The sequence below is a fragment of the Arvicola amphibius genome, chromosome 17 (genome assembly GCF_903992535.2).
Source record: "Arvicola amphibius chromosome 17, mArvAmp1.2, whole genome shotgun sequence".
Taxonomy (NCBI): Eukaryota; Metazoa; Chordata; class Mammalia; order Rodentia; family Cricetidae; genus Arvicola; species Arvicola amphibius.
Genome location: NC_052063.2, coordinates 4,497,019 through 4,511,186, shown reverse-complemented (window position 1 = coordinate 4,511,186; position 14,168 = coordinate 4,497,019). Strand labels below are relative to the sequence as shown.

Below are 14,168 nucleotides of genomic sequence, written 5' to 3'. Positions count from 1 at the left end.
AAGCAGGTAGCTTTAAAAGAGAGCTCGAAGTACATATATTTGATCAATGATCAAGTTCTTTAGTATCTTCCTGGGATGTCAGCCTATGTTTTCTTTTGAAATGGAAATGACTCTTCCTGCAGAATGCCTGAACGTTTAAAGCAAAAGGTTTTAATTTAAAAGACTGTGTGGTCTCTTCTGGGTTGCACAATTTCTCTTTGTGTCTCCGCTTCTGCTGATCAAATATTGCAAAGCCATTAATTACCTTAGGACAAGTACAGAGGGCTGCGTGCAGAAGGTCTGGTGCATTACATAAAGCAATATGCCAGATGTAAACCTTGGTATCTAAGGTTCAGCGAAAACCCAAAAGGGGCAGTGATGCCCAGAACGAGAACCCGGAGCTCGCCAAGTGCCTCTTGAAATGGCTCTGGCCAACTTGAGACTAAACAGTGCGTTAGACAGGCCTACAACTTGCTGCAGTTAGGGAGCTGCATGTCAAATAACAGCTCTCGATTGTGCTTTCAGCACAGTCTCACATACAGATAAAGACAAACAAAGCTCCACCCCGTCGTCTCCTTGGCCTAACAGTTAATAAGAGGTTTGAACTTTGCAGGCAACCGAAACAATCCTTTGGGATGTAAGACCCTACGAAGATGCGTGGAAAGGTGTGGGATGGGTGGGTGCCAGGGTAACAGCTCAGGGCAAACGGGATGAGCTGCCACCAGGGTTGTCAAAGACATCTGGCTGCGGGGAAGATCAAAGCCTCCAGGGCCGGTTATGGAGGACAAAGGGGGATCTCCTTGGGAGAGACCTTGTGCCTGTTGTCAGTGTGCCTGGTTCTTCCCTGTGGGCTTTGAGATCCAAAGGAGGGCTTCTCCATGGAGAGATGGGGTTGGCTCTGATGGAGAGCGCAAGGGATGCTGGTACAGCACATGGTGTCTGGACAAGGTACTTGGAAGAAGCCTGAAGCCAGTAGTGCTCAGTTTCTTTCTTGGATCTCAAATGTCTACCTGCCACTGTTGATGTGAGACCTTCTGATGCCATGGTCTTTAAGCAGCTTGGTGAGCTACTCATGACACAGAGAGAACACTGGAGAACGTGGAGAGATGCAAGGCTCTCTCCCCATGCATCACAGGACTTCATAACCTTTGCTACCACAGAGATGTTTGGTCCAACTAAATAGCCTTTTGGTAATTCATTGAAAAAAACAAAACAAAACCAAAATAAAAAAAACCAAAAACTCCTTCCAAACTAAAACCTTCAGAAAATGAAACATTTGAGGTTTTCTAATAGAAGAAGAAGAAAACGCAAGCCAGTAAGTGATAGGTAAGGCTCCCAGAACATGGGGCTTCGTGGTGCTCACAGCAAAGGGCCATGTACCATCTGAGGGGGCCATGTGCCATCTGAGGGGGGCCATGTGCCATTTGAGGATTCTGGTGAAGTTTCATTTATAGTGGCTATCTCTAGTCAAAGGAAACCTTCTTTACTCTGAGGAAATCCTGTTGATATTTCCTCAGTGGTCCCAGGACTAAACTGTAGGTTCATTACATGGATATATCTCCCCTTACCCATGCCTCGTGTCAAGAAAATGTTGAAAGCTGTTTTCTCCCAGGGCTCTTGCTCCTTATTTTCCAGAGGATGTCTGTGATTTGGGGAGCATTTCCCTAGACTATAGAACTGCGGGCTTCTAAACAGTGTGAGTAACTAAATGAGCTTATTGCCCAGAGACGAGAAGCTGCTGGTTTGGTTTTTGATCCACCAAGGTTCAAAACGGCCATACCTTCCATTCCATTTCTATGCGTGTGTTGTGTTGTGTGTCTATTCAGTGTGTGAGTCCAAGCGTGCTGCGTGTGCTGTGTGTCTGTTCAGTGTGTGAGTCCAAGCGTGCTGCGTGTGCTGTGTGTCTGTTCAGTGTGTGAGTGAGTCCAAGCGTGCTGCGTGTGCTGTGTGTCTGTTCAGTGTGTGAGTGAGTCCAAGCGTGCTGCGTGTGCTGTGTGTCTGTTCAGTGTGTGAGTGAGTCCAAGCGTGCATGCCATAGCCTATGTGTGGAGGTCAGAGGTCAGCCACGGGTGTAAGCCCCCACTCCCACCTTGTTTGAGGCGGGGTCTCTTGTCTCAGTGTATGTCAGAACAGCTGGACCATAGACTGCTAAGGCCTTTCCTGTTTCTGCTTCCTGTGCTGCCTTGCTGGGACACTATAGCTGTAGGCTTGTGCCACCACATCTGACTTCCCGTCTTCCTCCTTGCGTGACACATATGTCCATGTCTTACATTTCCCCACCCTGTGTCTTACACTCCTTGTTTGTCTAAGGCAATAATCAGCTTTGCCTGTCAATATGGGAATACCGACAAAGTGGGCGGTCAAATAGACTTTGGAAACATAAATCTGATACAAGCAGATCATTTTTTTGGTCATTAACACTAAGACAGTGGACATCATTGTTGCTACTAATAATTTTATCAGCTGCCCCAAGTGGAAAAAAAATGAATATATAGCTACCCAGATTTTTTTCCGACATCTTATTATTTTTACAGTGGATTCTGCAACTGAGTCTAAGGAGAGAGTAAATGAATGCCCTAGATAATGGGTATGAGGCTGCCGTGGATCTGGTCCTAGTCAAAACTGACATTCTAATGTAGTAGCCCATTTAACCCTAATACCAACACTATAAAGAGGTCCCATCTTACAAATGAAGAGATTGAGGCCTGGGTAAAGCGCTCGCTCAAGGTCTTGCAGAGTGAGCTAATGCTCGACCCTGGATTCTTATCAAATGAGGCCACACTTTGGCTCTTGAACCCCTCATTCTCCTGTCCATAGTACTCCATCCAGGCAGAGACACACTTAACAAATATTAGCAGGCCATAAAATTGGAAGTTACTTTCTAATTTCATACAGACACCATCCTTTCCTTAGTCCCACGGACAGTCTTCTGGGGAATATTTTTTTAAAGTGGTCGCAAGCATTTGTGGGTCAAGATAAAAGCCCAGTGCTTGCTTGCTTGCTTGCTTGCTTTCATTCTTTCTTTCTTCCTTTTTTTCAAACCATATCTATGGCCTATTAGCTCCATGTACTAATGAGGGCAAGGTCATAAGGTCAAGTCCAGATGTATCAATTTCAAAGAGAATAGTTTTCCACAGGCTGTCTCCATACTCACCCCCAATTGACCAGCGCTCACACAAATGCAAGCCCGGCATCCCCAGATGGGTGCCACACAAAGAAATGCACATGGATGGAGCTCAAAAAATCCATGCTGGCCCAAAGCAGAGCTAGCGGCAACCGTGCATCTGTTTTTGAATACTCTCCTTGTCTGTTGTTGGACCAGCGTACCTGATAGGCTGCTGAAAGGCTTTGGGTCGACTCAGAGAGTCCTCTTCCTTGCTAATGAAGAGACACATCTTCCCTGCTTCTGAAAGCTGAGACAATGTAAAAGAGCAAAGACAACAGTCACCAGACTGTCCTTGATATCAGAGAGAAATGATAACCTTGGGCTCAGGACCTGGGAGTTTGTGGCCGCCTCTGAGTTTCTGTTCCGACCTTGGAGACCTCAAGGCCACATTAAAATACAGGAGAGCAGCTGGCTGTTAGTTCTCAAAGAGAATGGATTGCCTACCTTTGGGGACCAACCGAAATGATGTCAAGAAGACAAAAGAAGCTAAATATTTCTCGGTCACCAGTATTTACATCCAGGATTCTCCTTCCTTCAATAGCGCAGGGGCTTGCTGCTCACAAGCCAGACCTCGGCTGTGGAGATTAAACGTCATTTACTTCAGCAAAATCCCCTCGTTTTATTGACAAGGACATTTCAGTCCAGGGCGTTTAAGTGCCTGCCAAAGTCACACGAATAATGATTGACAGGTCTGGGGATAGTTTTCTGAGCTCTGTTTATCAAAGGAAAGAGGCCCGAGTTCATAAGAATCACCTAAACCTAGGAAGGCTTGTGCAGTCGGTAACAGTGAAAGCTAATTGCAAAGTTTCACTTAAACTCTTTAAGAGCAGTATGCTCTGACACATGCAGGATGCCGTCCGTTCACTCAGATCTGTTCCTAATAAGCATGCATTGTAGGGATGTTTTACAAAAGCCGTAAATCTGGGCAGCCGGGAGGGTTTCCAACTTTCTTTTCTAACTGATTTACGTCTCCTTTGCCCAGACCGCCCGAGGTAAAGAATATACAGTTTATTTAAGGGACTGTTTATAGACTCTTAAACTAAAAAGGACCCCAGAACCTCTCTTAGGGTTGTTCTTAATTGAAACCATTCAAGATGGTTGGTTACCGGTCAACTTTTTTTTAAAAAATACCTCAAAGGGGAAAAATTCCAGGAGTTCCCGAACAGCATTGTTAAAATGGTTTAATCGCCATAGCTGTCAAAAATTATGCCTCTGACAAACCTAACGTCTCCCATTTCATTTTACCCTTCGGTGTGCTTCAGACAAAACAAAGTTAGAGAGGGGCCGCCTGTGTGTGGCTTCCAGCACTTGGCTGAGGCAACGCAGAGCTCTTTCCTAGTGAACTTTTGCCTCCACAGTGACCCTGCTCTCCTCACAAGACCACGAGAGCATCAACCTGATTGACACACTCTTTCTCTGGCACCTGGGGAAGAATATGGAATGAGCGCTCTTCATTGGGCCCTTCATTTTGTAAAACGTCTTGGGCAGCTGCATCAGGTTTGGATCAGGTGTTCTACTTATGCTGGGGAGATATTCACACCCCACACCCCACCATCCAGGAGGCTGTGTCTGCCACCCTCTCACAGAACATGGGCTCAAAGGGGAATGCGCACTCATTCGCAAAACTGTGTCGATCTACACAAAGCAAGAATTGCCAGTAAAGACCCCCCTCCAAAAACAAACTTACTTAGGACAATTGTAATAGGATTCAAAACCCCTCCTTGTTAAACATTTTGTGTTAGCCAATATATAAAGACAGAGGCAAATTTCTTTCAGATGTTTTGATATCAACCCAACATCAGACACTATCTTCCATTATTAATAGAAATACATACTTCCAAAGTTGAGTTGAAATTGCTTCAATAAAATGGTATGGGCACAATAGAACTTTGAAACTAGAAGGAAAACCCAGTGTCAAGTGGAGGGACAGAAACGTGGATACTGCTTCCCTTTCAAAGGTGCTTCAAGGGCTGGAAATGCTTGGGGCTGACTTTGCCACACGCAGTAAATCTCAGGAGATGAAAAGGAAACTCAGTAAAATTTGTCGACAACAGTTAATGCCTGTAAGGATAATTGGCTCAGGAACAAAATGGGCCATCATTGTAGCTTAGGGATGGCCAAAATACAGCTTCTAAGTTCTTGTTGGTATACACACATTGCATCCAGTGGGGAAAAAGCAAAAACAGTTTCATCAACTAACTGGGAAGGCATGAGGGGAGCAGTATGTCCTAACATGCTTGGCTGTCATAATTCTTGGTGGTTCTTACTATAAGAGTCCCACAGAAGCAGTTCTGTTGAGTTTACCTGGATTCCACCTTGCCATTATCAAATTGATAAATACCAGCAACTACTGTATCAGTCAGGCATTGAACTTGACACCAGTCTTCAACAATGAATAGCTACAGCTATTTATTTATTATTTGGAGGGCAGGGCCTCATGGAGACATGTCATAAGTGAGATGGACTATTCAGGAAAAGCATTAAGAATGTAAACTCTTCTCCCAAGGTTCTTTTCTCCTACAGCCTATGGCATACCTACTTTCTCCTAGTCTAGACTCCTGCTTTAAAGGCAAGGTCGGTCTCTCACTCATCATCAAGCTGTGCCTTGTGCACAGCCCAGCCCCCCCCCCCCCCCCCCCCCCCGTGTTCTGATGTAAGCGAAAACAGCTGGAAAGGACCAGCTTTTCTCAGGTAGAGAGGACTGTGGTGTTGGACAGAAACCTATCAGGAATCCCTTTGTGCTTAAAGAACAAAGCGGGCAGGGGATTTCGCTTAAATCCTGGAAGTCTGTAAGACAGAATGTGACTTAGAAAAATAAATACCTTTAACGACAGAACTGACGATGGCATGTCTCACAAAGCCATTGCACTACCCAGAATTCCTGGATGATGCTGTCAGTCGTCTTTTATTTTGCCCAAACCATGGTAAATACATGTGATCAGACTCCTCCTCGAAATATCAAGTGGCTCTATGGATTCTTTTCATTTTAAACTATTAAGTCTAACTTAAACACATCTACTGCACCCATCACCGGCGCCGAGAAGCCCAGTAGTCGTGGACCACACTTGGAAACCCTGGAGGACGTCATGATGACTTTTACAGTGCAGCCTGGCACTAGGCAGAGGGCACTTATAGGTGTGGAAATTATCAGTGAGCTGGATGAAAGGAACTTGCACGAGCGGGTTGCCAAGGCCAGACAAAGTCCTTGGGAATCAGAGGTGAGAACCATTCACACTTCTCAAAATGAAAACGTGGCTCAATCGCAGCAAACTATAGCATGACCACAGCTCACTGTTCCGTCATGCTGATGGCTCAAGTTCACCTTCTATAGAATGATTTTAAAGGCAAAACAATTCCCCCACTCGATGAACTTATTCACTTACCCTGCAACCAAGAACTAGATGAAACTATTTTATTGCTGGAATTTTAAGTGGATTTATTCAAATAAAGGACTGTCCGGAAGCAAAAGTGACCATTTTCCCATGCAAACAGCTAAAAGCACGTTTGACTCTTCGATGATATTCTGCCATTTGTCTTTTTCAGTTTATTTTGCCAGAACCATGGTAAATACACATTACCAGTCTCCCTAGTACTTCCCTTGCCCACCTCCAGACTGTAGGCATAAACTTTTGCCCCATTCTTACACACACACACACACACAGACACACACACACACACACACACACCACACATCACATCACACAAGCCACCGCCATTACCACCTGCTCAAGAGAGAACTGACTTTTGGAGGGAACATGAGAGACTTTCGGAATGTGAATCTTCACAGGAGCCCTGCGAAGCTCGGCGGGTCACCGAGGTAATCCGTCTGCACGCCTGTGACGGGAACCCTGGAGAAGGAGCCGTGCCCTGTTTCTGGGAACCGTTTAAGCTTCCAAAGACATGTATAGAGTTCACACCTGTCTTTCTGTGTCCCGCTGCCTTGTAATATACTGTGAAGTGGATGTGTGTGAGGTGGATTGTTTTCAAGTGATCACCGGCCTTGGTGGCCGTCGGTGACTTGGTGTGTGTTAGTTACAGACACTGACTCCTAGGCCTCTTCCCCACTGACTGTTGACTTGCTCACCGACTGTTGACTTGCTTATTGTCTGAGACTTAGGTATGACATACGCCATTGGGTTTTTCAAAGAGTCCTCTCCAGGTGGATATGACACCCAGGGAAGAACTATATTCAAGGGAGGCAGTGATTAAAATATCAAGGTTAGTTTGTGTATCAGTATGCTACCCCAGAGTGCAGTTAAAGAAGCCTACACATTTACAACCATGTCTTGGCAGAGATCACCCTTTGTCGGCTCCTGGTGACTTTGTATGGCACGGAGACATCTGGTTTGTTCTCAGTTTAATTCATTTCTCAAGTTGGCATGAATTTGGGGTAGGGGAGCCTTATCGTTTCCCTCTGAATCACGGAACACTCAAAGTAGTCCTGTATGTCCCCCATATGTTTATATAGGTGCCCAAAGGTCTAAGAATGAAATCTCCACTACTCCAGGGTTGCTCTGTCCTAGCCTTCCTTAGAAGGGATAGGAGATTGAGGGTACACCATAAAAGTTGGAGAAGGGCTCACGAGGAAGGGGAAGTAGTTAAAGACAAACTCTTAAGGAAGAAAATTCCACCCTAAATCCCCAAACCTGCCAATGTCCTGCTGAAATGCTATGAATCCTTTAAGGGGAGGGACCTCAGGGGCTGAGGATGGCCGCCAGCAAGGGCAGTCATCGGTTATTCCCCAAGTCCCTGCAGTTGAGAATCCACAAAACCATGCACTTGAGAACTGCAGTAGCCCAGAGAAGGGTGATGGGAGTGGGCGTGGGAGGGGGCTACTCACTGAAGTAAAAGCCCCTTGGTCCACACACGAACTGAAGAGCGTCCACCAGTTCGGCCCCACAGAGGGTCTCCGGTCCAGCTGTGGCAGAGCTGGTGAAGGTGAGCAAGCAGAGGGCCAGGTAGAAGAGATGGGAAGACGACATGGTGTGCATCTTTATCTGCCGGAAAGGGAAGAACAGAGGGTCAGGAATCCTGGTGGGTTTGGAGCGGGCGGGACATGAACACCTTGGCTCTCAGGCTCCCCTTGCCATCATCCGTCTGGCCTAGAAGAGCAATGGGTGTGAAGAGGCACGAAGGCCCCCCAGTCTTGACATCAGACACCCCATCTTTAGTCCCTTTGATTTTTCAGAAGTCCTCCTGCGGTTTTTATGAGTTCCTATGACAAATAAATGGGGTAAAAGACTACAAACATTTACTGGGTGACAAGAGATGGCAGTTATTTTAGTGAGGGGATTCCTGTGCAATTCTGAGAGTCCAATAAAGCATCTTGATTATCAATAGTGAAATATGCTCAGCTATGCGGTCACGGTGTTTTAAGTGTTCTAAAACACGGCTATCTGCAGATGGTACATATACTCATATCTGTTATTGATCAGAAATACTAAATTAACCAGGGCATCGTTTTCTGTCCATAGATTAAGAAGATTTTTTTTTATACTGGCCGGAAAGGAATTGTGAAAATACATTATTACAGCTTTTCAGAGTCTGAGAGGGGCTGAGAGAGGGGAGAAGCGTTGGGGGAGGGGAGGAAGAGGTGACTTACCTGAGAATGTTAGCGGACAACACAGCCATAAGTGGAAACCAAACAAACAATCCAGAAACAGGGGGGAAACATGAGGATTTGGGAATGACATCATCTCTCACACAGCACAGTGACAGAAAGGTCTGACGCCTTTCCTTAAACACCACGAAGGTCATATAGTCTGTAGCTCTATACCAAAATGCAGGGTGACAAGAGAAAGTCACGATGTCCTTATTTATTAACTAAAGGTTTAGGTGAGGAAAGTGCCATGAGGAGAAAGACTCCAAAATTAGGGGAAACCCTCTGATTGTTGCTGCTACTGCCAAGTTTCAGTTCCATGGAGAATGGATTGTAGGCAGAGCAGGGTCTAATGGCAGCAGTCTTGGGTGGAAACCCCAGCATGCCTTGCCTCTCCTGATTATCCTCTGCCCCTTTGGGAAACGTTCCTAAGTCCTGAGTATAGGCTTCAGGGCTATACTGGAACAAGAGACCAATGATCTGCTATCAGACAAGGCAGACAGCCGATTGTGCTTTGGCCAGCTCCTCGACAGAAAGTCTGGGGAGGTCAGAAGCGAAAGTCCATCTTTTATGGCTGCCTTGGGAAGAGGGTTTCTAGTCTCTGTGCCCACCTAGGGGGGAGAGTGACAAGCAGGAAAGGGGAGGATGGCAGAAGGTCAGGGAGTTTAGCAATTATTTTTCTGAGTTTTAACAAGAAATAAAAGTAGTGCTTACATTCCAAAGTCCTTCTTTTCAAGTTCACTACCAGAGGGGTCCACACAGACAGTGCAGGGCACTGGACTTAAAAACTTGCCAGAGCCTTTAGTTGAGCAACGGGAATTCTGACTTAATTTCTGGGAGGCATTCATGTGTCATTCTATCAATTTTATAACAAAATCTATCAAGGGACCTCCAGTTGGCACAAGTTAGTCAGCGGTCGAGCGCCAAGCAGCAACCCTGCCAAAGTCAGGGTTCCTGTGACTCAGGTCTCTCTTCCTTCTAAGAAGCAGCCGAATAGGAAGACAGACAAATACTTTTCCCCATTGCCACTTGTGGAGCCAGCCTGAGCGTTCCTCCAGGGAGGCTCCCAAGGTGAGCAGCTCTGCCTCCTTCAAACACACATACTTCAGCGACATGGAAAGAGTCACCGACATGGGATCAGGTGACCGGCTCGGTGAAAGGGGTCAAGGAGCTGCCTTGGAAACTAGATTTTTTTAAAAGATGCTTTTTTTTTTTTTTTTTTTTTTTGAATCTCACAGTTGGGGAAAGTTTAAGCAATCCCATCTGGTGTGGAGATTGAGACCCAGGCACTTCGTTTATGGTCACTTTCTCTGTCCTATGTGAACTTTCAACTTGATGGTTCTGCATCCCTGGCGAATGTTGCTCAATTGTTTTAGACAAAGTTCCAATTCTGTGGCTAGGTCTTCTTCAGCCTAGCATTTGGAGGGGGCAGGGAGCCAAGTCCCTGATTCTCGATAGCACAAGGTAAATATTCAATAAGTACTTGGAAGGCAGCTAAAGACGATAGGAGGACTCTGTAGTGACAGATCCTCACGAGAGCGGACATGCGGTTATGGAGGAGGGATGACCTCAGTTCAGCCCTCCTTAGGACTTCAGCATGGAAGCCCTCCAACTCTATACAACCAAAGACACAGGTTTCCTAGAAATGAGCTAACAACTACTCATTTCTCTTGGTCATGAAAAGAATGAAGGGGAGTTTCCCTTTAGTATTTCCTCATGGAAACCTGAGCAGATCCAACCCGACAAAGCTTCCCGGGTTTGTGAAAGGGGCAGCCCTGTCATCCCCATAACTGGCCTTAGGGGACATGCCCCTCCACTCTGGCAGCGGGTCCGCTCTAGAATGAATAACTCTTCAGCAAATGCGGTTCTGAAACACCGCCCCCTAGCTCTGCGCAGTTATTTTGGATAGTGGCGAAGGCCAGGCACCTGCAATGGTTAGTTTGGACCAAGTCCACAGGAGCTATTACTGTCTCACAGCCTTGGTGAATTTAGACTGCCACAAGCTGTCATAGACCACATTTTGATAGTTCAAGGGAGAGTACGTTTAAGTGCAGCGAGGCATATACATCTCTAGAATCTAAAAACTGAAAACTGCTTTTACCAATTTTCCTTTTCCTTTCTGCATGGGGTCTGGGGTTATACTAGAAAAAAATCACTGATAAGTATCAGTACTTACAATTCTAGGACCCCTGGTACATTTTCCTTTAGCTCAGAGACCAGTCCAGCACACCCACAGGGAGTCGGAATTTGTCACACCATGTTCCCCAAACAAAAAACAATAACGAACGTGCTTAGGAGCTAAGAAAAGTTCAAAACAAGTCTCCCCATATGTTCTCCATTTCCTCGGCCCCCTGTTTCATCAGCCACAGGGAAAACGACTATAGAGAGGGCATAGATGCGCTAGGAAGAGGTCAAGGAAGAGCCTGGGAAAGAGAGGGTGAAAAAAACCCAATCCTGAACTCAGAACTCTTTCCTCAAAGATCATCCACAAATCCACGTTTCCAGAGACCTCTGTGTGTTAACCAAGTGGGAGAGCAATTGATTCCAGGTGTCTGGCTGACCCTGAGAATGCCCGGCAGAAGCGTGAGGGTCGGAGCCACGAGAAGGTACTCACTGGAGGTGCCGTCATTTGGGGATGTCCCAGGTCGTTTTCACAGCAGGTCAGGGTGGGGTATTATGAGGCCGATGTGAATAGAAAACCCAGGACTTAAAAACATGTGCTGTTTTGTGGGTGGGGTTTGTGAAAGCATCTAGTTACATTTGGACACCCAGGCAGGTATGCTACCAGCCTGGGTAAACTTCCTTTTGTCCATTCAAACAACGAGCAAATTGCACAGCTGGGAGTTGAATCAACCCCTCCCCACTCCTGACATCCCCCCCCCCCACAGTGAAGCCATTGAATTCCATTGTATGGCTATGTATCTTAGCTACTCAGAATAGTGAGCTATGTTCCAGCTCCTTCCCCACCTTCCCCTGCCTCAAGCCCTGGGAAATACCTGGAGCCCCAGAGTACAAAGCCAGCCTGTGCCCCTGTGCACTGCTCAAGAGCGGTTGACCTCAGCTCATTGAATTACATTTCAAAGACCACCACGCAGCAACTCCCCTCGACCAACTCCTGCTGCTAGGACAGGGAAAAAGTTGAAGCCTTGTGGCCAGCTCCACTTCGGAAATGCCTTGCAGACCCAGCAGGGAAAGAAAGTTCATTTGGAGAAGATTTTCCAAACTTGCAGGGAATGCCGAGGTAACATGCCACAGCCTCTTTGATAAACCTTTCAAATAGGGAGACACAAGCCCAGCCGCCAGACCACACAGCGTATATACGAACACTGACTTCATGACTGCTAGGTGGCTGGAGCCCGCGGGCATCTCAAGGATGGCAGAGCTAGGTGCTTGACTAGGTTGTCTCCCTAACTCCCAAGCCACTTCCTTGCCTAAGAAAAAGTCCGCAGCTGCGCTCTGTGGCTGGGATCTTTTATGAATTAAGCCCTCCAGCAACTGCCTCCAAGGAGCCAGTGACAGCGGCTTAAAAGTGCTTGCAAACTGAAAAAAAAAAAAAAAACAAGTCTGGAAGGATATAATTTTGCTGAGAATGGAAACTTGAATCAGAGCCAGTGATCAGAAAGGAGAAGTCAGTGTGTTTGACAGCGGCGGCTGCAGCCAGATTCACCTAAAGACACTTTACTGCACCCCGAGTAAGAGCAGAGGCTTGCAGCCCGAAATCCAAGCCCAAACTCAGTCCACGAAAGTCCCCTTCCAAAGAGAAAAGTTGGACAAGCAGCCGCCAGAACGCTCCCGCTCTCCGAGCACAGCGTGGATCTGTTTAAATTTTCCGAATATGCAGAGACAGCGGTTGTCTGAGAGCTCCCTTTTCTCAGGAAAGCAAATTAAACCTCACTTTAACTTGGACTTTCTGGGCATAAGTGCAAAGAATTCCCGATTCTTGGCTCCAAAAGGCATTTTTAAACAGCGTTCCCATCGTCTAAAATGTAACTTTTAATCTGTGACAAGCCTCGTAAATAAAGTCCTGACAAATTCCACACACACACATAGAGACAGACACACACACGGACACGGTCTCAAAAAGCAAACGCCCGCACCTGTGAAAGAAAAGTGCACCCCAAGTTCATCCAGGCTTTCGAGCCCCGAGCCATAGGCAAGATTTAAAGGAACCTCTTAAAACGGCAGCGCGGGAGCCCTATGGAAGTGGAGGGTTTAGCGTAAGTACCTTGCAATAGTTTCTACCCGTACAGATATCCCTGCAACTGCGTTCATCTCCCGGAGCTCTTTTCCACAGCTCGCGGAGAACTGCACATTCAGCAATTTGTAAATAACTCCCAGTTTCTGAAACAATGCAAATTCTAAAGCGAATAACACTTCTAGGCAAAAGGAAACAGCGCACAGTTTAAAGACAATTCCCCAATGACTCCGAAGAATAAGAGATATTTACCTTCAAGAAATCACAGAAGCAGCACTTAAATAATTGAGCAGGAAGACCGGTGACTTTTCCCATCGCTTCTGAAGTGCAAAGTCTGGAAATGAATTGGTGAGCAGGAATAATGAGGCAAAAAGAAATCCAGAGAGACGAGAGATGTTAGAGCAATGTCACATTTCAATTTTGAGGACTTTATTCCATTGCGCAGGCTCTATCTGCTCCGAATTTAGCAGTGACAGTGAGACTTAGCAAAGAGAAGAGGGATTTAGAGAAAATCCTCACATTTATCTACAAAACACAGACGCTGTAGACAGGAAACAGCTGGGGGAGCGTTCGCCTTCTCTCTCTCCCTCTTCTGGCAAAGTTATCGAGTAAGGACTTTTTTGGGCACGGTGACAAAATAACATCATACCTTTGCTTTTCAAAACTGGAGCACAGAAGCATTTTTTCTCTCCCCTTAAAAGAATGTGTGTTACTGACAGGGTTAGCAGACATTAAATACTGATGCTGCCGTAGAGAATAGGGTCTGTTCTCAGATTAACTTTCCACAGGGCACAAAGGTACACGTGCCTGCCAATACACCTTACCGGGATCAGAGGATCTAAGTGGGGTAGCGGAGCAATTTTATATTTTAGGGCAAATACCGAATTTGAGAAAGAAGGAAAAAAAAAAAAGGAAAAGATCGTCTCCAGAAAGTCCGATGATGTTAACCCTGAAGTGACCAGACTGAGCTGGTAGGAAAGCCAGGGCTCCTGTGACCCCTCGCCCTACTTGCCAAGCGAGGGGAATGATCTCATTTCCTAAAACCTATAGACAGGCAGGCAGCAGCGGGCTGGCTCTCATTAGGATACTGGATCACGCTTTGTGCAGAGAAAAAGACTATGCTGAGCTCTGAAACCAACTGACAAATAAAAAGATCTTATTTTTCAACAAAGCCAGCTGCCTGTCACCTCCTCAACCCCAAGAAAACAGTATGTGAGGCGTGTGTGTGC

At 46.2% G+C, this 14,168-nt stretch overlaps 1 protein-coding gene across 5 annotated transcripts in view; it reads right to left on the bottom strand.

Annotated features, from left to right (window-relative positions):
* Igf1 (insulin like growth factor 1) overlaps positions 1-13,744 on the bottom strand; it is a 71,391-nt gene extending 57,647 nt beyond the window's left edge. For 2 of the 5 annotated variants that reach the window (XM_038314457.1, XM_038314458.1), the window contains exons 1-2: positions 11,359-11,514; positions 7,986-8,142 (exon numbers count right to left, since the gene is read on the bottom strand). In XM_038314457.1, the coding sequence (XP_038170385.1) occupies positions 7,986-8,142; positions 11,359-11,373 (172 nt within the window). In that variant the 5' untranslated portion in view covers positions 11,374-11,514. Of the gene's footprint in view, positions 1-7,985; positions 8,143-11,358; positions 11,515-13,191; positions 13,274-13,458; positions 13,531-13,588 lie in introns of those variants that run through there. The other 3 variants (XM_038314452.1, XM_038314453.1, XM_038314456.1) reach the window with 3 other exon arrangements.
* Between the last annotated feature and the right edge of the window lie 424 nt (positions 13,745-14,168).